The sequence below is a fragment of the Pangasianodon hypophthalmus genome, chromosome 9, assembly GCF_027358585.1.
Source record: "Pangasianodon hypophthalmus isolate fPanHyp1 chromosome 9, fPanHyp1.pri, whole genome shotgun sequence".
Lineage (NCBI taxonomy): Eukaryota > Metazoa > Chordata > Actinopteri > Siluriformes > Pangasiidae > Pangasianodon > Pangasianodon hypophthalmus.
In genome coordinates this window covers 6,809,128-6,832,271 of record NC_069718.1, presented here as the reverse complement: position 1 = coordinate 6,832,271, position 23,144 = coordinate 6,809,128, and the positions used below count along the sequence as shown (strand labels likewise).

Below are 23,144 nucleotides of genomic sequence, written 5' to 3'. Positions count from 1 at the left end.
GGTGATGGTACGAAGAAAGACCTTTGACATCCAACGAGAAAACACACAAATACAAAAGATGTTAAAAATGGCACTTTCTGGGCCACAACATGACTGTTGCACACTTACAGTTGGTTAGGTTACAGTTTGTTGTGCATTCAGCTTGGTAAGATCGCTGACCTATTCACACCGCAGTATATTTAAAAATTATAATTTAGTACAAAGCTTCAGCCATCATGGACTGCAAGCCCACAGTGAGTCTCTCACAGACACGGATAGGGCATTGACGTTATTCTATAATTTTCAGTGTTGTGTAACTCTTTAATCCATTTCCTGTATAAATAGCAACACTAACATGATTTTCAGGATAGGATAACAGCCAAAGAGTTCGATACAGTATCTAAGACTATTAAAAGTTAATGAACACATGCAAATGATGTGCTACCAGAGGGATGAAATATGAGCGCACATTAGATCAGTGTTCTGGAAGGATTGTTCTTGGCAGTGCACTGCACTGTGAAAAATAAATTACATTTCTTTTATGTGCCCTAAGGTCATTAAAATAATGGCAAAGAATGCACACACTTTACACGCATATTATTCAATACAGTTAAAGTACCTGTAAATGTTAAAGGACTATTGAGTGTATATGAGGAGATAACACGGCTTGGATCTTGATGAGAAGGAGATCAAACTGAAAAAATGAAAAACACATGCAACTTTGAAGAGATGGTCAGACTGAAAATGAATAAAAGTTGCTTGTGAATAAGCCCCTTGAATGTGAAAAGACATGGAAAATTGCACTAACTTAGATTCCCTTCAAAACCTCATGACACCAGGAGCGCTCATAACTACCTATTTCTTTCTTACCCAGCAAAGAACATAGTGTGATAAACCTTCAGTATGACCACTCCCTTAATCATATAAAATAATGACCACTGCATGTCATGAATATTATTTATATCAGGGGTTCTTAATGCCAGTCCTGGGGACCTGCACAGATTAAACTCTTCCCTACTGCTCACACACCTGCTCTAACAGATCAGTTAATAATTAAGTCGCGAGATGGACCAGGTGTGTTGAGAGTAGGGAAAAGCTTCACACTGTGAAGAGCAGGGAGTCTCCACGACTGGAGTTAAGAACACTGCATGTATATGATATACCTCATATTGATATTCAACACAATATTGATATCAATATTGATACACTTCAAATCATCAGCACCACTATATACTCCACCATATGAAAGGAAACAAATAGACAGCCATCTTTCCTCATTGTGACCCAAATCTGTTCACAGCATCGCATGGGACTTTCTTGGTGAAAGAAATGCCCTAATTCTGTTCACTGAACTAACAGGATAAAGAAAGTTTAAAAACCTTTGTGGACACGATTGCTAGGGATGAGAAATATTTTTAGTAATGCAACACATCACATGACTTTATCCTGCACATAAGGTTATCCTGCATTTTTTTTTTGTCTTATTAACATCAAGAAAGAGAAAAAAAGAAAGGATTTGTGAACAACAGTTTATAGCTGATATAATATAAGCAATAACAGGATGATAATGTTGCATTTAAGCACCATTAATGTAACTTCAAATGAATAAAAAGTATAACAAGAGGTGGTAAGAGTGACAAATTGCTGTTATATAAGGGGAATAAAACACTTTGAGATGTGCTGTTATAGGAAAATCAACTTCAATATCAGGCTGCATCAAATTACCATAGCGTTGATTATTTTTCCTTTAGCAACCTCAAGTGTTTTATTCCTCAGAATGTCACATGAAAACAGAAAAGCTAGGCAATAATTGTGTACACCAAATGCCTTCATGGTATTGTGGGTATCTGTGGAAGGTAGTCCAAGGAACATAAATGCCTTGCTTGCTGAATCTGAAGGACAGCCATCTTCTCTACCTGTCAATCAGAGCAAAGCTAGCCAATCGAAAGTTGCATTTTTGTGCATGTAAAAGCAATAGGACAGTTGACTATATGTCATAGTCCTTGCTGCAGAACCAAAAGTCTGCACACTTAATCAACCTGAAACACAGGGTTCGACTTTTGTTTCTGCAGAGAGGGCTACATGGGACAGTTAGCACTCTCCTCCAAGCATATTCAGCTGCCCTGTGATGTTGCATGTGGGAAGCATGTTAGCTTTCACCTTCCCAGACTGCTAGATTGCTAGATCATTCAAAGAATTCATAGCTGGTAAAATTGGATAAGACAAATAATCCAAGTATAAATATCTTTTAATACAACATTAAACGTGTCTCAATACACTTCTAATCTAATGTCCCATTGATACAGCAAGCACTTGCCAATTCAGTTCTGCTGATAGTTTCGCTTGATGATCGTTCATTCACAAAATCAGCATTTTTAATGTCTTGGAACATTTGGCGTAGTGTATTGTTGAACACAGGGCCTTGCTTTGCAGTAGAACCTATTCAAAGAGCCAAAACTAATTTCATACTGTAATATCATCTTCCAGAATATTGGACACCTGTGTCTAAACATGCTATAAATAGTCTGGAACTTTCCTCTGTACTTTGTGAAGTTATAATCTTTGGAAGGACACACTGATCCCTCTCTGTCTGCTTACTAGTTTAATCGTTCTTTTCATGTCTGTTCTTTTTGTGTATCTGGGGTTTTTTCTTGCTGATGACACATACAGTGGCTGGGTCATTGTTTCTGTTGCGGTTGAGGTAGTCTTGAAAAATTCCTTGTCTCGTCTGTTTCAAAATCTGCATCGCAAGTTCTTCGACATGTAATTTTCCAAGGCACGTGTGTCACATGATACCTCATCCAAAAAGCCATCATATGCATGGACTGAAGTGCACTTGAGGCCCATATGGACTCATTCATACATTCGACATCCCACAAAGCCCTAGAACCACTCAGAAATAAATGTACCAGGATGCTACCTTCATGTTGTTCTGCTGTATGACATGACCAGGATCCCTGTAGTAGTATTCTGAAATACAATTTCGTTCAGCAGTGTGTGGCTTTGGCTGTAAGCCAGAACATTGACAGAAGTGCTCCTTTTCTGGAGACCTGAAGCCACCCACACTGTCAGGTTCTGTACAGGTACAAGCAGTGTAAATGTACCCTCAAGGTCCAATTATAGGCTTTGATGATGCTCTGTAATGATATGTCTTTACAATCAGGTAACTAAAGATATAAATTGCATAGACTGGAGGATACCAACCCAGTGAAAAGCATACAGTTTAGTACTTTTTTCTAAAGATGCAGATAGCTGGGCCAAATGTGACATAAGAGTCAGTCATGTCCATAGCAGCTGTATTGTGGGCTAAGTAGCTACATTCATTCATTTCTAGTCAGTGCTTTATCCTGGTCAGGGTCACAGTGGATGCTGGGAACACTGGGCCCAAGGTTGTAGAATAAGCCCTGGATGGGATGCCAGTCTGTCACAGGTCACAATGCACACACACATTCATATTCATGTAGCCAATCCCCATGTTTTTGGACAGTGGGAGGAAACCACATACCCAAAGTAAACCAACATGAGAAACTCCACACAGACAGCAGCCCGAGCTTAGAATCAAACCCAGGACATTGGAGCTGTGAGGCAGCAACACTACCACTGTGACACCCTAAGAAGCTACAATTAAGATTTATAACTTGTCTGGGCTAAACATTATTAAAATTCTAACAACCATATCTAATGCTCATGCTGTATTTCCCCAAAATTGGCATAATGTCTGTGATTGATATGCGCTTACTGTCATTTTTCCACATTGGTATATTGGTTTCAGATTTCTCTAATTCTGGCTGAAGGTAGGATGTAAGGAAGGATGTAAAGTGGCCGTAGACTTGCCAAATCTTCCACCTGGAGAGCGATCATGTGGGACAAATGGCTCCAGCTGGAGTGTGAAATCTCTGTCTTACAGTATGTTCCAGCCAAGGAAACCACTCACTGTCACTCACACCACAGGTACATTTTTGCTTCCCAAGGTTTTGTATCTTAAATGTCTTTCAGAGGAACATTTTACTGTTCTTTAACTAAAGGTACCACCTAAGTAACAAGCATTTTATATAAACGAACAGTACATTTTGGTACCTGTTTTTCTGAGACTATGACAGGGAAATTGTGTTCAAGTGAAAAATAATTCCATTTTAGCTTCTTCTATATATATATATATATATATATATATATATATATATATATATATATATATATATATATATATATATATATATATGTGTGTGTGTGTGTGTGTGTGTGTGTGTGTGTGTTCAAAGAGCAACCCTTATAGAATCCTTTTTTCTAAGGCCAAGTCTGCATTAATAAGAATATATCTCAAAACCCATAATGTCTGTTTTGGCTATACAACCACCAAAGCATACAACTTGTAATGTTTGTGTAGAAGTGGTAGGATGCAAATGTGTTTAGTCGACGTGTTTATTGAAGGCAAAGCAGAAATCATCATCACAGTCCGTAACATGCGTCGAAATATACAGAAGCAACCTAGGATAATCCATACTCAGAAATGGGAGAACCAGGTGCAAGGGTCAAAATGAGGAAGTCAGACTAATGCTGGGGAGCTTGGAAATGGAACAACGGAAATAAGGAACCATAGGAAACCAGCTCGAAGATGCACATTAACATGAACTTCTCAACAAGAGAAAAATATATGAAGGTATAAATTGTCATTCTAATTAGGAACTAAATAGAAACAGCTGGGTACATTTTGGATGAAAACACAAGGGGGTGGAGACAGGACCAGGAAGTGAAAAATGATCAATTTCACAAAAATGCCATGCTCTTATTTTTGTAGCATGAATGGAGGAATTTTTGAACATACCAAAACACTGATGCCAATTTATGACGTGGACAAATCATAAATTCATTAGCTAGCCCACCAGGCAACTGAAAGCTCTAATGTGTTTACCCAGTGCAATGTTTTAGTTGCCCTGATAAATTGAAATTTACTGTAAAGTTGAAACAACCAATTTAACAAAATTGATAAAAAAAAAATCAAAAAATCAATAAATCAATAATAGTTGATTTTCATTACCGATTAGCTGGACTGTGTTATGAAGCACACCGTGGCCCACAGTGCCACTTTAATTTGATAGATATGACTGAGGACGTTAGAAAAACCACAGAAAACAACCTTCTCTAAAGTATGGAAACTCTTTACATTACACTACACTGTTGGCATCATGACATAACCTGTGTTTCATGACGGCAATATTTTGATTTGTAATCATCTGTTTGTGGGAGTGTAAGAAACATTGGAAGCGTGATGTACCTCACTGAACCATGCTTATTAACCACCGTGTATTGACCTTATCAGTTTTTCTAGTCGTATCATACATTTATGATCGTATTTATCGATCTTCTTCTTGCCCTATCAGAAAACATTGTCTCATGCTACTTTGGCTAAAAAGTCGGTAGTTTGTATGATTCGATACCTTAATAAACATTACATTGTTCAATTTCCTTAACATACACTATATCTTGTCATACTTCCTGTTTTCAGTTCACAGTGAAGTTGATCGCAAAAAAAAAAAAAAAAAAAAAGAGTCATAAATTAACTTAGCATCAGAGTGTTTCAGTTAACGAGGCAGCCAGAAATGGTGTTAACTTTCTAGCTCCGGTAGATTGTGCAATCTGTGCATGCTCAATATAGACATTTTCTATCATCTGTCCATTTTCAGTGAGGACAATGGAAAAAAATGTCAATGACAATAATATGGCTGTCCTGAGGAGTGGTTTGAAGAGATGCCAGCTTCATGTGTCTCAGAGAAAACGTTAGCTGTTACCGATTGGTAGATGTCATATTTTAGGGGAAATTCTTTACTTACAAAAGTCAGAATAAGCAGATAACATGACAGAATGGCAACAACAGTTACATTTTAATGCTTAACAATTAATGATTAGCTTATGGATATGAATAAGACAATTTGAAGTGGTTATATTTAGATTCATATTAGGGCTTCAAGTTATTCCACTTTGGACTAGTGTCATGGACTCTGAACAGATGAGACACATGTTTTGAATTTGACATCGAGATATTTAGTGCATCCCAATTGGCCTATGTATACTATACACTAAAAGTATGTACTCTTTTGGGAAGAAAAAGTACATACTTTTGAGTATGTATGCAAGTACTTGAACATGCTAACATGTCATGTAACGTTGTTGCCAAGTTACGCACACTGTCACCATAAACAAACTCCTCGTTGCATTTCAGCTTTTAAAACTTTGGTCATTGCTTAACATCGAAGTTTTTATACTTAAATACTGAAGATGCATCACCGATGTTACACTCGTCCGCCATTGTTTGAATTCAGCGACGCAAACGGTCACAAAACTCCTCCTCCTTCGCGCAAGGAGCTGTGGGTAATAGTACCTTTGGGATACTCATTTCATCATACTACAATTTGGGACACACTAAATCTAATCTCAGATACTATTTAGGATGGATAGTAGGTGAATTGGGACACAGCATATCAATCCATACCTCTCTGTCCACTTATCTTTAAACACTATGTTTTTGCAGTCCATTTTTTTAAACAAGATGTTGGCAACTTGTTAATCATATCAGAGAGGGTAAATAACATAAAAAAAATCATGAAACTCTGTGAAAACTCTCTTCTCGCTGATTTAATGTCTTAAGCCTTGTAGCTAGTCTCTGGTCTGATGAGATGCCTTCAGCTAAATAATTTACATAAATGTGTGATTTGCTGCAACAGAGGATCTGCTACAGAAACAAACTGTTTAGAAAACTTGAGTCGCTGATCTACAGCAAGTCTTTTTCATACGTTTATCGGCTCGTCTGGTATATTTTTTCGAGTACTCGGTTCGATCTGGTGAAATACTTTTCCTGGGTTCAGACTGCAGTTCACCAGCTGACGACTCCTGACTCCTGGTGTAGAAAAGACACATTTTTGATATGAAAATGGAATTCTTAAAGGTGCATTAGTTAAGATTAGTCTTTTTTTTTTAAGATTAAGTCTGTAACAGTTAGTTGGGCTCGACAGGTGAATGATTCCCACCCATGTTCACGAAGCTCCTCTCCCAGGATCTTGGATGGTCCGTATAGTGTCTATAAAATCAGTGATATCCAAACACAAGCGAGTATTCTGGACCAGAGGTCCGTTTTCCAAACGGGTTTCTCAGCGACTTAATAAACTTTTGCTAATGCCTCGGCTTAACACTTTTTTTAAAATCATGTTTTACATATCTTCCAGGTTATTTGTACGAGTAAGGAGTAAAAGAAAATTCAACTTCTGCACCTTTAAAAGTATCTGTACTAGTGTTGAGTGTGCGTTATCATTGAAGGCACAAGAGTGAGTACAATCATCAGGGTTATATGGATTAGATTTTTTCTCTCTGTCCATTATCCTGTGGAGTGACTGAGTGAATGAGTGAGTGAGTGTGTGAGTGAGTGAGTGAGTGAGTGAGACTGTGTGAGTGAGAGTGAGTGAGTGTGTGAGTGTGTAAGGGAGTGAGTGTGTGTGTGTGTGTGTGTAAGGGAGTGAGTGTGTGAGTGAGTGAGACTGTGTGAGTAAGAGTGAGTGAGTGTGTGAGTGTGTAAGGGAGTGAGTGAGTGTGTGTGTGTGTGTAAGGGAGTGAGTGTGTGTATTAGTGAGTGAGGGACTGTGTGTGTGTGAGTGTGTGAGTGAATGAGTGAGTGAGTGTGTGAGTGTGTAAGGGAGTGAGTGTGTGTGTGAGTGTGTAAGGGGGTGAGTGAGTGTGTGTGTGAGTGAGTGTGTAAGGGGGTGAGTGAGTGTGTTAGTGAGTGAATGACTGTGTAAGGGAGTGAGTGAGTGTGTGACTGTGTGTGAGTGTGTGAGTATGAGTGAGTGTGTGTGAGTGTATGAGTGTGTGAGTGAGTGTATGTGTGTGTGTGTGTGTGTATGTGAGCGTGTGAGTGTATGTGTGTGTGAGTGTGTGTGTGTGTGTGAATGTATGAGTGTGTGTGTATATGAGTGTGTGAGTGTGAGTGTGTGTGTGTACGTGTGTATGTGAGTGTGTGAGTGTGAGTGTGTGTATGTGAGTGTATGAGTGTGCATGAGTGTGTGTGTGTGTGTGAGTGAGTGTGTGTCTGTATGAGTGTGTGTGAGTGTATGAGTGCGTGTGTGTGTGATTGTATGAGTGTGTGTGAGTGTATGAGTGTGTGTGTGTGTGAGTGAGTGAGTGAGTGTGTGAGTGTGTGTCTGTATGAGTGTGTATGAGTGTGAGTGTGTGTGTATGAGTGTGTGTGTGTCTGTGTGTGTGAGTGTGTGTGAGTGTATGAGTGCGTGTGTGTGTGTGAGTGTATGAGTGTGTGTGTGAGTGTATGAGTGTGTATATGAGTGTGTGAGTGCGGGTGTGTGTGTGAGTGTATGAGTGTGTGTGAGTGTATGAGTGCGTGTGTGTGTGTGTGAGTGTGTGTCTGTATGAGTGTGTATGAGTGTATGAGTGTGTATGAGTGTGAGTGTGTGTGAGTGTGTGTCTGTATGAGTGTGTATGAGTGTATGAGTGAGTGAGTGAGTGTGTGTGAGTGTGTGTCTGTATGAGTGTGTATGAGTGTGAGTGTGTGTGTGAGTGTGTGTCTGTATGAGTGTGTATGAGTGTATGAGTGTGTGAGTGAGTGAGTGATGGAGTGTGTGTGAGTGTGTGTCTGTATGAGTGTGTATAAGTGTATGAGTGTGTATGAGTGAGTGAGTGATGGAGTGTGTGTGAGTGTGTGTCTGTATGAGTGTGTATGAGTGTATGAGTGAGTGAGTGAGTGTGTGTGAGTGTGTGTCTGTATGAGTGTGTATGAGTGTGAGTGTGTGTGTGAGTGTGTGTCTGTATGAGTGTGTATGAGTGTATGAGTGTGTGAGTGAGTGAGTGATGGAGTGTGTGTGAGTGTGTGTCTGTATGAGTGTGTATAAGTGTATGAGTGTGTGAGTGAGTGAGTGATGGAGTGTGTGTGAGTGTGTGTCTGTATGAGTGTGTATAAGTGTATGAGTGTGTATGAGTGAGTGAGTGAGTGATGGAGTGTGTGTGAGTGTGTGTCTGTATGAGTGTGTATAAGTGTATGAGTGTGTGAGTGAGTGAGTGATGGAGTGTGTGTGAGTGTGTGTCTGTATGAGTGTGTATAAGTGAGTGAGTGAGTGATGGAGTGTGTGTGAGTGTGTGTCTGTATGAGTGTGTATGAGTGAGTGAGTGAGTGATGGAGTGTGTGTGAGTGTGTGTCTGTATGAGTGTGTATGAGTGTATGAGTGAGTGTGTGTGAGTGTGTGTCTGTATGAGTGTGTGTGAGTGTGAGTGTGTGTGTGAGTGTGTGTCTGCATGAGTGTGTGTGAGTGTGAGTGTGTGTGTGAGCACAGAAAAATGACCTCGCCATTTAAACTGAAGTGGTCCTGTTACTCTCTCCTAGCGCAGGCATCTCATCGGTGTGTGCTCCTGTGCCCACCACTACCACACACACACACACTCACACACACACACACACACACACACACACACTCCTGGGGTCGTTTCGCGTGCTATAAATAAACCGGTTTGGCCTTGGAGCACACAGCTGCATCGGCGCGGAACAACCGCGTCACGCCGTCACGCGCAGCTCCGGTCTGCTCGTCGCTCGGCGCATTCCGTTGATTCGGTTATTGGATGAAAGTTAAAGTGAAAACACGGACTAAACTTCATACGTCTGTTTGTTTTTGTGTTTTAAAATGTCCCGAAATCCAGTGGTACAGACAGGTATCTGTGTGTAAGTGTTGTAAAGTGCTTTAATGATCCGCCAACAGGTAACGGCTGATTCGAGCCGCTTCACTGTAGCAGCCGTCGCATAACAACCGTCGTCATGGAAGCGATTTCTAGCAGAAGCACAAAAGCATTTCTATAAAACTACAGCCTTAGAGACGCAGTAGCTGTTTTCCCTTAAACACAGATTATCCGCGAATTACGCAACGCTGCGAGCTTCCCGAAGCCCGGCTCAGCAGGGGGGAGACGCGGAAAGGAAAGGAGATCGCTGTGAAAAGAGCACTAACAGGCCTAAATATGTTATTTTAGCTCTTACCTTGTGAAGACACATAGGACATGATCCAACGGCATCGAACGCGCGCACCCGCCTCACCGGCTAATCTGACGGTACTTTGTAACCAGCCTCATCCGGGCTAGAAGAAGCCACAGCGGCTCGCCGTGTGAGGATGTAGGCGGCCGGTAGAGATGCCCATGTCCGCGGAGTGGCTAAGCTATGGCGACCAAATACACCTCAGTTTAATCCATACTGTCGGCGGAGGAGTGGGGGAAGATGCCCAACTACTAAATGTAGTATAATTGCGATGCGCGCGAGCAGTAAAGTGAAGGAGAGAGAGAGAGAGAGAGAGAGAGAGAGAGACAGAGGGAGAGAGAGAGGGGGCACAGAGAGAGAGACGGAGAGATAGACAGAGAGAGGAAGAGGGAGAGAGAGAGGGAGAGAGAGAGAGATAGAGAGGGGGCACGGAGAGAGAGAGAGACGGAGAGATAGAGAGGGGGGCACAGAGAGAGAGAGAGAGAATGAGAGAGAGAGAGAGAATGAGAGAGACACAGAGAGAGAGAGAGAGAGAGAGAATGAGAGAGACACAGAGAGAGAGAGAGAGAGAGAGAGAGAGAGATTGGGGGGGTATGAGAGGCGCGCGCGTGAATTATTGCGCTACCCGGATACTGATCTAAATGACTTTGAGCAGATGAAGGATATTAAACTCCTCGTAGCTGCTTCAACTCATGTCTCTCTCACTCTCTCTCTCTCTCTCTCTCTCTCACACACACACACACACACACACACACTTTAGTCTCTCTCTCTCTCTCTCTCTCTCTCTCTCTCTATATATATATATATATATATATATATATATATATATATACATATATATCAGTCGTGCGCGGGCACGCGCAGTGTCACACTCAGGCGCGCTCACGGCGAACGAGCGTGCTATGATCATGTAAGCTGATTACAGTAGTATGCTTTCACTTCCCCCGCCAGTGAGACACACACACACACACACACACAGAGAGAGAGAGAGAGAGAGAACTATCCATATTATTATTATTATTATTATTATTATTAAGAATAATAAAAAATTATCCTGATTTTTTTGTAACAACTTTGCTAAAAGAAAATGCAGATAGATAGATAGATAGATAGATGGATAGATAGATAGATAGATGGATGGTCCCAGGTTTGATTCTGAGCTCAGCTTATTTTCTGTGTGGAGTTTCTTTGCATGTTCTCCCCATGTCCCTGCGGGTTTCCTCCAGGTTCTCCGGTTCCCTCACACCTCCCAAAAACATGGCAGTAGATGGATGTGCGTGTGCATGGTGCCTTGAGTGAATGGATGAATAATAATAATAATAATAATAATAATAATAATAATACTTGAATCGTCAAAATTAAAAAAAAAAAAGATTTTAGATATTACACTAGAACTACGCTTCTCCTCCCTGCAGAAATGGAACATAATGCAGTTTTATTGGCGATTGGAGAAAAGACATTTTGCCACTATAATAATATATAATAATATAAAAAATTAAGGTTCCACTATGTTTTTTTTAAATTATTAATAATAATAATAATAATAATAATAGTTTTGTATATTGCATTTCCACACAGACACAAATGAACTCTGAAGTGGTTCATTCAGCCCAGTGATTTTCATATGTAAAAGGTAAAAATACTTGTGGTTCTTGGGAGGGCATCAGAGTTTGTTTGTTTGTTTGTTTGTTTATTTATTTATTTATTTATTTATTTATTTATTTATTTATTTATTTATTTATTCATTCATTAATTTACTTTTTGCAAATGTGAAACACAAAAATAGTTGTGCAGACAGACGCTTTATTTTGAGCATGAGCTCCCCAGGTTGGCAAGTAGGCCATATGTCTTGATCTCATTCTTCTATTAAATATACTTAGAAAATTCTGAATGTCTGGTGAATTCCACATTGCTGAGAAATGCGTAAAGTCTGTTGCTGGATCTGTAGTCATCATGCTGTGTTCAGTCATGCATTGGTTGGTTCAAATGGACACATTGGCACAGAGCTCTGGAAGACAAACTAGTGTTCACAGTAAGGGGCTTCCTGTATATGTCTTCCCTTTAAATTCATTTTCTGAGGAATTCTCCTTACATTTAAGCCATGATACGAGCGAACATCTGAGAGCAAAGTAGAAGTAAGAGTCTGTTGTCTTCTTGTCCTTACCTAGATTGTCTGTACCAGTTAGATGTTTTTACGACCTTGTATCTTTTCATTTAGTTCAGCTGGTTTCACACTGCAACAATTTTCAAGCACACCAATTTGTTTGCATGCCTAGGTATTTTGTTTTGATAGAAATTTCTTATTGGTTCTCACTGATAGTTGTTTTTCTCTGCAATCCATGCAATGAGAGAAAAGATAGAATACTGTCAACTCCCAGTTATTAGTGTGCAAATATTACCCATAGATTAAGGTCATTTCTATATACGCTTTTTTAAAACATATTTATAAAGGAAAACACATGCAAGTGCATTGATGTGTGCTCTATGTGGGCTCTAGAAATGAATATATTTTGTTCTGCAGTGAGAGACTGTCTTTATTTTATAGTGTTAATACAAAGTTATATGCTGAATTTCACTGAGACTGTACAACAGCTGGTGTGCACCATTCTCAGTAATGTTGCAAATGGAGCAAATTTGGGCAGGGGGCACAGAACCGATAGTGACAGCTTCCACAATCCATTTAAATGTTATTAGTGCCAATAAGATGAATGTTAACCAGCTTTACTGAACTAATACAATCGCGTAGTCTCTTTCACTTAATTGTTTTGCATAAACCTGTACTCCCACTAGTAATAAAATGAACATTGGTTCACTTGGACAAAGACCAGGCTTCAGTTATTTGGTGTGCACTCGAGTACAGGTTGCATGTCAGAAAAACTCAGAAGTGTATAAGAAAAAGAAGAAAGCTATTACTATCACAGTACAATGAAACTCTTTTCTTTACATATACCAGCTTGTTGAGGTCAGAGTACAGGGTCAGCTATGATACATACGGTGCCTCTGGAGCAGAGAGGGGTAAGGGCCTTGCTCCAGGGCCTGACAGTGGTAGCCTAGCACGGCTGGGGCTTGAGCCTTTAACCACTGAGCCATCACAGCACTTGTGGGTGGAGCTTTCGTTGACTGTGATTTACAGTTGAGCAGATGAGGGTTAAAGGCCTTGCTCAAAGGCCCAATAGACACAGCTTGGTTGAACCGGAGTTCCATCAGCCATCGGGTTAGCAGTCCAGAGCCGTAACCACCACAAGCTGTGATAACCAGCTAGCCTCATATGTGGTATGTAGTCCAGTGTGTATGAGGTAAGAAAATGATAGGAAATTTGGCTCTGTAACAGGGCTATTTCAAACATTATGTCATTATGCCTGTACACATTAACAACAAGACATCCAGATGATTCTCACTGCCCCTGTGGTTAGGGGTGAAAGAGAACCTGTGCCACTCAGAAGCCATGTTTATATTACACACTATTCCTCCTTAAACAAGCTTCTTTAAATAAAAAAAAACACAAATGTTTTATTTATTCAATAATTTAATTTTCATAAGACCCCCAAACATACTCAGTCATAAGTGTTTCCTTCACAGTTCATACCTTCTTCATTTTGCACTGATACATTATATTTTATCAGAAAAATATGTTGAGTATTATAGCAGAAGTAGGTTATAAGAGTCTAATACACAGTATTTGCGTTACTTAATTGCTGATTGATCATGCATTCACCGAAGAAACTAAAGTGCATAATCTTGAGCCCTAAAACTATTTGCTTATATTGCATTGCATTAGCAGGAGGTGATACCAAATTCTCATTGATTTATTACATTCACTAATTTGTATTCAGTAGTCATTAATAAGGAACATTATGAGTAATGTCTAAACTTAAAAATTAAATTCTTACTTGTTTGAACAAGTAAGCACACAATGCCCCATAGGAACTACATTTTGTGTGTTGGCTGAAAGCAGCTGCATCACATTTTAAGAGTTTATATGTATAATTTAAGTAGCTCCAGCATTGAGTGCCAGGAACAGAATGGCTCAAACTCACAGTATAGCTGACTGTTCTTCTGGCATATCAATGTAGGCTAGCGCATGCACCAATAGCACTGCATGGTGTAAGTACACCACAGTTAATATTGCCCTGAAAATGAGCGAGACTGTGCGTAATTCACTGCTCCTTACTGACCCCTAGTGCAACATTGGACTATTGCTTATTTTTTCACTATTGCCAGTGCAGGAATACATACTAGGGTTGCCACCTTTTCCAACATGCCAAAAACTGGACACCCCGATGCCACAGCATGCATTTTAGGTCAAAATTCCTTTAGACTCACCCCAATGGTTCTTCCAGCTGTACTCTGTATTCGACCTTGCCATTATCAGCAGTGGTTGGTTCTTCAAATCAAGCTTGTAGAAGTCAGTTTAATGACATTCTGAAATTAAAGCGAAGGCAGATTTCTGCTATGACAAGGATCTGTGACATTTGGCTTCTTTTTCAGGTTTTTTTTTTCCTTGGCCAATTTTGTGCTTCTTCATTTTAGACAAACGCTATTACTTGTTGTAGCTCTCTTTATGACTGTTTTTAAAATCTGGAAATTTTAGGCCAATTTTGTCATTTAGCATAATTCCCTTTTTCAAAGAAAATTATGCTAAATGACTAAATTGGCCTAAAGCTCCCAGGACAGGTAGGAGCAGGAAGTAATAAAAACTGACCAGTAGGATTTTATTGTTGTTTTGAGAGCACTGCAAAAAAACCATGGACAAATAACAGTTAAAACCAGACTGTCTGGGTGTTACAACGGGTGGCAACCCTAATATATACATTAGGTAGGTAATGCATTTAATTTTGTTTGTATATCAAAGCATATGTATAAGGTGCAATATACTTGAGAGACTATAATCATGCCCTATTATTACACTCATGCAAACTGGAGGGTTTTGTTCTGCCAATAATCATTTCCTGATCCTGAACTGCATACTGATCTAATACTCTTTTAAACTCATCCAAGAGGCCCTTCATGCTAAACTAGAAGAATTGGATCAAATCTACCACAAAACAGTGCACGAACATGGTAGGACTTGGATTAGGAGATTGGGTAAGAAGTACAAAAATGGGGAAAATCCAACTGGATATCTGTGATGATGTCAGGAGGAGGCAGAAGACAGGAATGCGGAGACGCATGTGGGTAACACAGGTAAAGCCTGAAAACAGATTCAGCATGAATTTAGAAACAAACAAAAATAAATAAATTAAGCAGTACATTACCATTTACTTTTCACAGTTACCACAAGCTGCAAATTTGTAACAGACATCTGGAACATTTTATAACAATTCAATGTGCAACTATAATTCAAGTTTGCATAAAAAGCTCTAAGATTTTAATTAACTGTCTACATGCATTACACACTGACACCAGTCAGCTGCTATGATATTAATTGCGTAATAATTTAAATGACAGTATGCCAGTTAGACATGAGATTACTGGTGGCAGCTGTGTCAGTTAGTCTAGGCTTGTTGACAGCCAGCCAGTGGACTACATCAACAAACAGAGATGACTCTGAGTCGCTTCTGACCTCGGCTTTTCTTTCCCCGTCTATCTGAAGCAGTCTCAAGCAGAACAAATATGCTGCTCTCAAAAAGCTTTCAAATGCACAGTTCTCTCTGAGGTAAATTTCAGCTGTGTGTAAATTTCAGTGATTATGAGTCCAGAAAAATGTTCATGAAACCCAGAATTCAGCAATATTGCATGGAACCCACCTCTGTTATTCTGCCACCTGCACTCCTGTGCAGTTATCTTTGCTTTCCGATGCTATCGCTAAATACTCCTCTCTGCATACACATACAAACAGAAGAGATCACTTACAGGTTAAATATGAGATCATATTAAAGTGGCACAAGATATAACCTCCTTTAATTTCCTTACAGAGATTATGAAATGTTTTGTTTTTCCTATAAAAGTGAGGAACTGAGAAATCTGACTGCTATCATTCCTGCATTAAAATAATCAATATGTATGCAATAATACTCAACAAAGTGTAAGAAAATAACAGACAAGGCATAGGTGAAGAACACTGTAACCCAAAGCTGAGGCCACTGTTTTCTAATACTGAGGTACTTCAGTGGGCAGTATCTTGCTTATATTATAGCTACTCACCATAGTTTAAATATTCAGGATTTGTATGTTTTGCTTATAAATAGCTAAATGAAAACTCTTTACTATTGTATTTAGCTAACTGTATTTATTTTATCTTACCTACTCTTAATCCTAACTTTAGTCCTGCTATCTCATTATATTATATGAGAAACTAAATCTGGTGTTAAGTGCCATGTCGTTTTTTATTTAAGTTTTGTATTTTCATTTAGAAGTGCAATAATAAACGAAATAATATAATAATCGCACCAGCAACATAAAAGTGCTCCAGAGGTCACAATCACAAAAATGCCAACGCCATCTTCCTAAAAGAGCAAAACTGGTCATGCTCTCTGGGTGGGGGAGATGGCATTAGTCTCTCCCCTATCAGTCAGTGTGAAACTAGCCAAGCATGGGCATTTGTGAGCTCACGTATGCACAAGAGTGCAGTTAACACTCTCCTCTGATGCACTGGCTTAACATGCTAGACTTCATCCTCCCAGGTTGGTAGCTGTATTGTGATAGAAGAGCTAGCTAGTGGGTTGGAATTGACAAAATTTGTGCTATATCTTAATTTAAGCCTAGCCTAAAATCATTATGTATGTTTGCTGTCATGGATACATGGATACAGAAGCATTCAATTTAGAATTATGATTAAATGTTTGGCTGGAACTGTCCAAATTTAGGGAATTAATGCACATCTGTCACCCTATCAGAAACTGGTATCATTCATGGTACAAAAGATTATAATAGTTATTAGAATACAACACGTCAGTAAGTATATCAAAATATTAAGTGTTATAGTGCAGCATTGGCAGTGTTGGGAAATTTAGGCATCTAATGAGAGATGGTGAACATGGTACTGACGCGCTGGCTCTGAGGGCCTCATCACCGGCCGCAGCAATCTTTCTGTAGCAATAGATCATCTCCACCAACAGCCACAGCTGCAGCCCTATGATTGACACGTACATCATTACTTCCGAAACGATGGAGGCCGTGCCACGCGTCGCTAAGAAAGAAAGACAGAGAAGGCAAGAGAGAATTACACTGCATGCCCCATGTAATTTGGGATAAGGAAGAGTAATCTCAACATCAGCACAGTTGGAACCTACTGTAAACATGCTATTTTGCTGTGTCATACTCTTCTGCTATACTCCCCTACTGTATTCTATTAATTCCTACAACCTCGTCTAAACCTTTATAACCTCTAAAGCAGAAGTAAATGCCTCGGCCGTTGTAAATACATTCAGCCAATTCCTGACATAAGCATTCAAATAATTACAAGGGAATATTTTATTCAATAAAAAATTGTTTCCAACTTGTTAGCCTTCCATCATGGTGGAGGAAAGAACAGCTTCAGTGGTCTATGACAATTATTAATTTAACATATATATATATATGTTTGTATGTATGTATGTGTGTGTGTGTGTGTGTGTGTGTGGTGTGTGTGTATATATACATATATATATATATATATATATATATATATATATATATATAGCAGCTGTACTCCTAGACCAGTCAGAAACCAGTGTAATGGACTAAAACTTCAACATCAATGTTCCTATGTTTAATGCTGCACAAATTTGGCATGTGTCTATATTTAGGTGTTCATATGTTTGGTAGAAGCAGAGTCTCCACATATCAGTGCTGCATATGCCAACAACGATTAATCTTAATGAATGTTTCAATCTTTCTTCATCAACTGATAAAGGACTGCCAAAGGATGGTTTACAGTCGGGATGTAACCGAATATGAATTACACGGAATGGACAGATAATGTGATTTAAATGGGTACAAATATAGATACAGATTAATTTTTTTCACACTAGCGGTGTGCAGCAGGTCTGGGATCCCACAGGATACAACAAAAATAGTCGTAAGAGTGGGAGGTTTTGCTTTCATGCGGGTGTGAGTGGTCAGATATGAAGCTTACAGGACAAACAGATACTATGTCCATTAACATGAATGTTAACATGAATGTACGGCAATCCTTCATTCATCCTTATAAACTGCCTGGTCAGGGTCATGCTCCTTTAAATTAGGCTACTAGTTTATGTTTTGGGAAAAAATTGATTTACACTTTGGACTATATACAAGTAGGTATCCATTATTAATGACACCCAGCAGCTGAATTAAAGTGTTTTTGGGATTTGAACATATACTGTAGGTTTTATGTAAAATACTGCACCTTTGGCCACCACAGTGAGGTGCACCACTTTGCTGGCGGTAGTCTCATGTTCATAGGAGGCATAGGAGAGGGTTCGGCGGAAGAAGCAGCGGTACACTCCCGAATCGTTAAAGGTCACATTGTGGATGTAGATGGAGGCATCCTGCAGGTCAGTGGTCTTTCTACTGCCATTCCAGTCCACACGGTCATCGAAGCGATCGTCAATTATGATGGAAACCTCACCATCATAGTTATAGATCTATGTAAACACCAACATCTTCATGTCAAACACTTGTTTACAGTGTTTAAAGGTTTACCAAAGCTTTGTGGTGTCAGCAGTACATATATATATATATATATATATATATATATATATATATATATATATATATATATTACTTCCCAAGTAACATTTTTTACTGAGTGTATAAGCCATAGTTACCACTTGTGTAGTCATCTAAGATGGTGGTTAATGAAACAGTGTTCATTTTCTGTGAAAGCTCTATTAAGCATTTGTGGTTAATGTGGTTTACATCACACACATTTGAAATCTGATTGTTCAGAAGGTGTCAATTAATTTTATATACTACATTATATAACACACATATAAACATTTGATTTACTTTTTTCAGCTTGCACAGGGACTTTTATGGTGCACACTGCACATAAAAGGCTAATAAATGGATTTTAAAAGTGTTGTTATTTAATGAAGAAACACTTATAATAGTTGTTAACATTTCTTTATGGAAGGAGTCTCCACTGTCAGCATTATGCGACAGGACAGATCAAAACTTATTATCTTTAAGAGAGAGAAGAAAAGAGGCTGGTGAGGGAACGACTGTTTAAAGCTTTGATAACATAAGTGACGGCTGAAACCACCTTGTGCTGCAGATGTTCCACAACATTAAAGTAACTCTAAATGGAGAAAAAGTATGATGTGTTGTTCATTAATAAATTAAAGTCAGAATGCATCACACTACCCTGTTATTGATTATTTTCCTTACTTAGTGTAGTGTTTGTTTTTTCTCACTGTCTCTCTCTTTGATACACACATTTACAAACAGATACACACAGATAACTCACATGTACAAACTCTGTCTCTCCCTTAGCCCTGAAGTACCAGTCGACGATAGCGCTGGCCTCCACCTCTCCTCTCATCTTGCAGGAAATGCAGCCCAGTTTAAAGCCTTGCCCTGCTACCGCCTCAGTGTCTGAGTCCACCTCTGCACATGCTGCGTTACACAGAGGGACTGGAACACACACGGGGCCCATCGATAAATATACCGTTCAAACAGAACTACAGCTGTGCATTGATGCAGAACATGAATGCCGTGATACCAGGGAGGAAAAAACGTGAAGAGCACTAGATAGTGGGGCTACACTGATATGATAAAATGATAACCCTGATTATTTATCTCTACTATTTAGGCTATTTAAAAACACAAGTTTTACTGGATGTGACCTCTTTATTAGATTCAAGTGTATATATTTTTAAATGGATATAGGACTGATCCCTAGTGAATATTCCGTATTAAGACTATCACTGGTATACTGCACTTATAGCTCTAGGCAGTACTTTTACCTTCGTACTTTTGCATATATGGACAATAACCTGGTATATCACACTAATTCTGTTTTGTTTTACATGCTTTCCTTCAATGTATATCATGCTGATGTCAATGATTTGTATTTTTGCATGATATAATGCACCAATAGTTCTGTATTTTGCACATTTTCTAATATACCTATTTATTGCCTACTACCAATCATGCTACTACCATTCAGATTGTATTCTTGTCATACTGTTACTGTTTATCTAAGTCACTATAATTGAGTATGTCATTTAATACTAAATATAAATACAGTTATACTCAGTATGCAACCAAATAGCTAAAACAAAAATGGGGAGCTTGTGATCGAAAGCACCAGTCAATAATAAATTATGTTTTTTAACAGTATTCAATCTAATAACTTTAGCTTAACGATATCAGAGTAAATTATACCTGATTCATTAAAAAAATACCATAAACTGTGATCAGGATTACACATAAACATATTGGATTTGAACATTTAGGGAGTTTGTTTAAAGCAGAGTCATTAGCAGCACTGTTTTGATTTTTTCATGGCAGATCTGTGTTATTAATGTCTACAAGTTGAGTAGGGTCCCATAGAACTGATTACATGTCATTAAGCTGTAGAAATCATTGTGTCTATGGATTTTACATGACAATCTAAGCTTCTGATGTCACTGAAGGAGATCATCTAGTGTTTGTTTGTACTGCTTTCTCATAAGGGTGGAGTATGACAGACAGCTATGAGCAATGGGGGCAAGTACGGATGCTTAGGTAGGTGGATTGCTGTATATGAGGCTGTGTGTAAGATATATAAAAGCACTATGTAGTGGACATTACTATAGATGATCTTTTGCTTTTATATCTTCTAGACACCGCTGCAAGAAAATGTCGACTCACCCCAGAGAGCACAGAGCACACACAGGAACAGGAAACACCTGGCAGACATGCCTGACAGGAAGTGGAGTGCTGTCTGTACCATCCTTGATGCAGAGATAGGGGTGGATGCTCAAGAGGAATCTGTTGTTTCACTGTCTTCTTGTGCGTATGGAAACAGGAACCTTTGCTTCGTCTAGTTTATTTCAGCAGCGCTGTAGTTTTAGAAGCGAGAAGGCATCCAATCCTATTCAGACTCTTTCAGAGAGTTTGCCTAACAAATGCCTTTGCACCTTGATTCAATATACGAGCTGATATCAAACAAACCAAGCATTCATGCTGTAAGAACATTGGTGGAAGACTTGCTTAGGTTTGCATCCATGACTGTGCAAGTCAAGTTTACTCCATAATCTAAAATGTTACTTGAAGGTAAAAATTCAGAGCAGCATATAAGTGTGCAAAAGTCGTGCATTCAAGCTTCCTTCAAACACACATGCTCCATCCAAAGTGCTTAATTCTTTGGCTAATATTTTGAAAATATATTTTCCCCACTTTTACTGCAGCTTTTAATAAGAAAATAGATCATTACATGGACTTCAACTGTGTGTCTAGGATAACTGTGTGGTAAGCAGGTTGCATATCATTTCAGAAAATCTTAAGTGCAATACCTGAGACTATCAACAATCCTGAGATGGATGTGGAAGGACCGTGTGCACATCTGCACACAAATCTGCCTAATCACGAGAACGCACACGCTTATTTACGTGCATTCAGATATATACGGATTTCTGCTGCTTCTTGAAATCTTTCAGAGCATCCCTAGCTGGAGGAGTGAGAAGGAACTTGCTATAAGGAACGTGATACTGGAACATGGGAACATGGGAACATGCGCTTTGGTGTATGATGTTATTGCACTCAAATCAAGCAGTCTGCATTTAACGCAAGTCGTTTTAGCTCATCCTTCTCATTTCACATGCACATACAGCTGTTCTGACGCACTTAACCACAACCATTACTGTTTTCCGGCGCTGCTGTCCTCTCGTTGCCCTTCTGCCTTTTGCTGTCTCTGTTTTTTTTTTTTTTTTTAATTATTATTTTTATTTGTTAATCTTCTCCTTTTACCATTTTGGCCAAAAAAATCTTCGCTGCCGGCTGTGCGCATGAAATGTGAAGTCGTTTTCTATGCTTAACTGCGCGCATTAAAACCAAAACGACCTTTGTACCAAGGATTCCAGCACGAATACGTGTGTGTCGATGGATGGAAAGCCTGTAACAGACAAACAAACAAACAAAATCTTCCGGAAAATCACGCAGTTGTTAACTACGTGGAGGCAAAGCACCGGCTGCTGTTAGTTTGCGTTTGGTGCGCGGACAGATGATGTGCGCGCAATAAAGAAATCGTGCGCGTGTACGTGTGTATCTCTCTCTCTCTCTCTCTCTCTCTCTCTGTGTGTGTGTGTGCGCGCGCGCGCGTGTGTGTTACAGTGTCCTCTGCCTAGGTCTGAATTACAAAAAAACATTGCAAATGAATCCCTACTGCCTGTATAGGTGCCCTATATAGGGTATGACTGAATGGCTTCCACAGCATAAACAGTGCACTATGTGTACATTTAGGACCAGTTTGGGATTCGCCCTCTGTATCTGATGCATTGCGGTAAAAAGCCGGAAACGGAACCTAGACAGAGAGAGAGAGAGAGAGAGAGAGAGAGAGAGAAAGCACGTGAGCACTCCGGCTATTACATGAGGAACAAATTATTCATGACGTACGCGGAAATGTATAGGCTGCACGGTATACTGATTATGCTGAACTGCAATATGCAAATTTTTGTCTACGTTTTGTGTGAGTCTTCTGATCCAAAGATAGAAGTGAATTAGATCTATTTCCACTATATGGCCAAAAGTATGTGGACAGCTGACCATCACACTTACATGTGCTTGCTGAAGATCTCAATCCAGATTGTGTGCTTCCAACTTTGTGGTAAGTTGAAGTTGGGGAAGAACCACATATGGGTGTGATGGTCAGGTGTCCACATACTTTTGGCCATGCAGTGTGTATCTTACAGTATCTATTCATTTGAAGGTAAGACATATTATAAAGTTGTAAATGAGATAATCAGTCCAATAAATAATAAAGAAACACATGATTTTCTAATTTGTTAGTGGTGGAATTCACAACCCAACATTATCACAGTTACTATGCCTATAAATAATGTCAACTGGAATCTAATGACAAATTTAATAAAATGGATTCCATGAGGTTCGAACCTGAGCAGGTTACAGTGGAGTTTTTGTGTTTTCCCTGTGTTTGTGTGGGTTTCCTCCAGGTTCTCTTTCCTCCCACTGTCCAAAACCATTCCAGTAGGCAAATTGGCTATGTTAAATTGCTTCTAGGTGTAAGAGTGTGTGTGTGTGTGTG

General features: G+C 39.3%; 2 protein-coding genes across 6 annotated transcripts in view; both read right to left on the bottom strand.

Moving 5' to 3' along the window:
- Positions 1 to 10,480, bottom strand: part of syngap1a (synaptic Ras GTPase activating protein 1a) — a 126,849-nt gene extending 116,369 nt beyond the window's left edge. The window contains exon 1 of one of the 3 annotated variants that reach the window (XM_034307383.2): positions 9,998 to 10,480. In XM_034307383.2, coding sequence (XP_034163274.2) covers positions 9,998 to 10,019 — 22 coding nt within the window. In that variant the 5' untranslated portion in view covers positions 10,020 to 10,480. The remainder of the gene's footprint in view (positions 1 to 9,997) is intronic. The other 2 variants (XM_053236700.1, XM_053236699.1) reach the window with 2 other exon arrangements.
- A 3,030-nt stretch (positions 10,481 to 13,510) lies between these two features.
- Positions 13,511 to 22,190, bottom strand: scn1bb (sodium channel, voltage-gated, type I, beta b). Of its 3 annotated transcripts, none has more exons than XM_026947306.3 (7): positions 21,397 to 22,190; positions 20,753 to 20,943; positions 19,365 to 19,531; positions 18,303 to 18,540; positions 16,979 to 17,120; positions 15,739 to 15,810; positions 13,511 to 15,182 (listed from the first exon to the last, which is right to left on the bottom strand). In XM_026947306.3, the coding sequence occupies exons 2-6, from the start codon at positions 20,832 to 20,834 to the stop codon at positions 15,744 to 15,746; spliced, it is 696 nt and encodes a 231-aa protein (XP_026803107.1). In that variant the 5' UTR covers positions 20,835 to 20,943; positions 21,397 to 22,190; the 3' UTR covers positions 13,511 to 15,182; positions 15,739 to 15,743. The 3 variants fall into 3 exon arrangements, with proteins under 3 accessions (XP_026803107.1, XP_026803108.1, XP_026803109.1); XM_026947307.3 differs by having other exon boundaries at positions 21,728 to 22,190; XM_026947308.3 differs by having other exon boundaries at positions 21,739 to 22,190.
- Between the last annotated feature and the right edge of the window lie 954 nt (positions 22,191 to 23,144).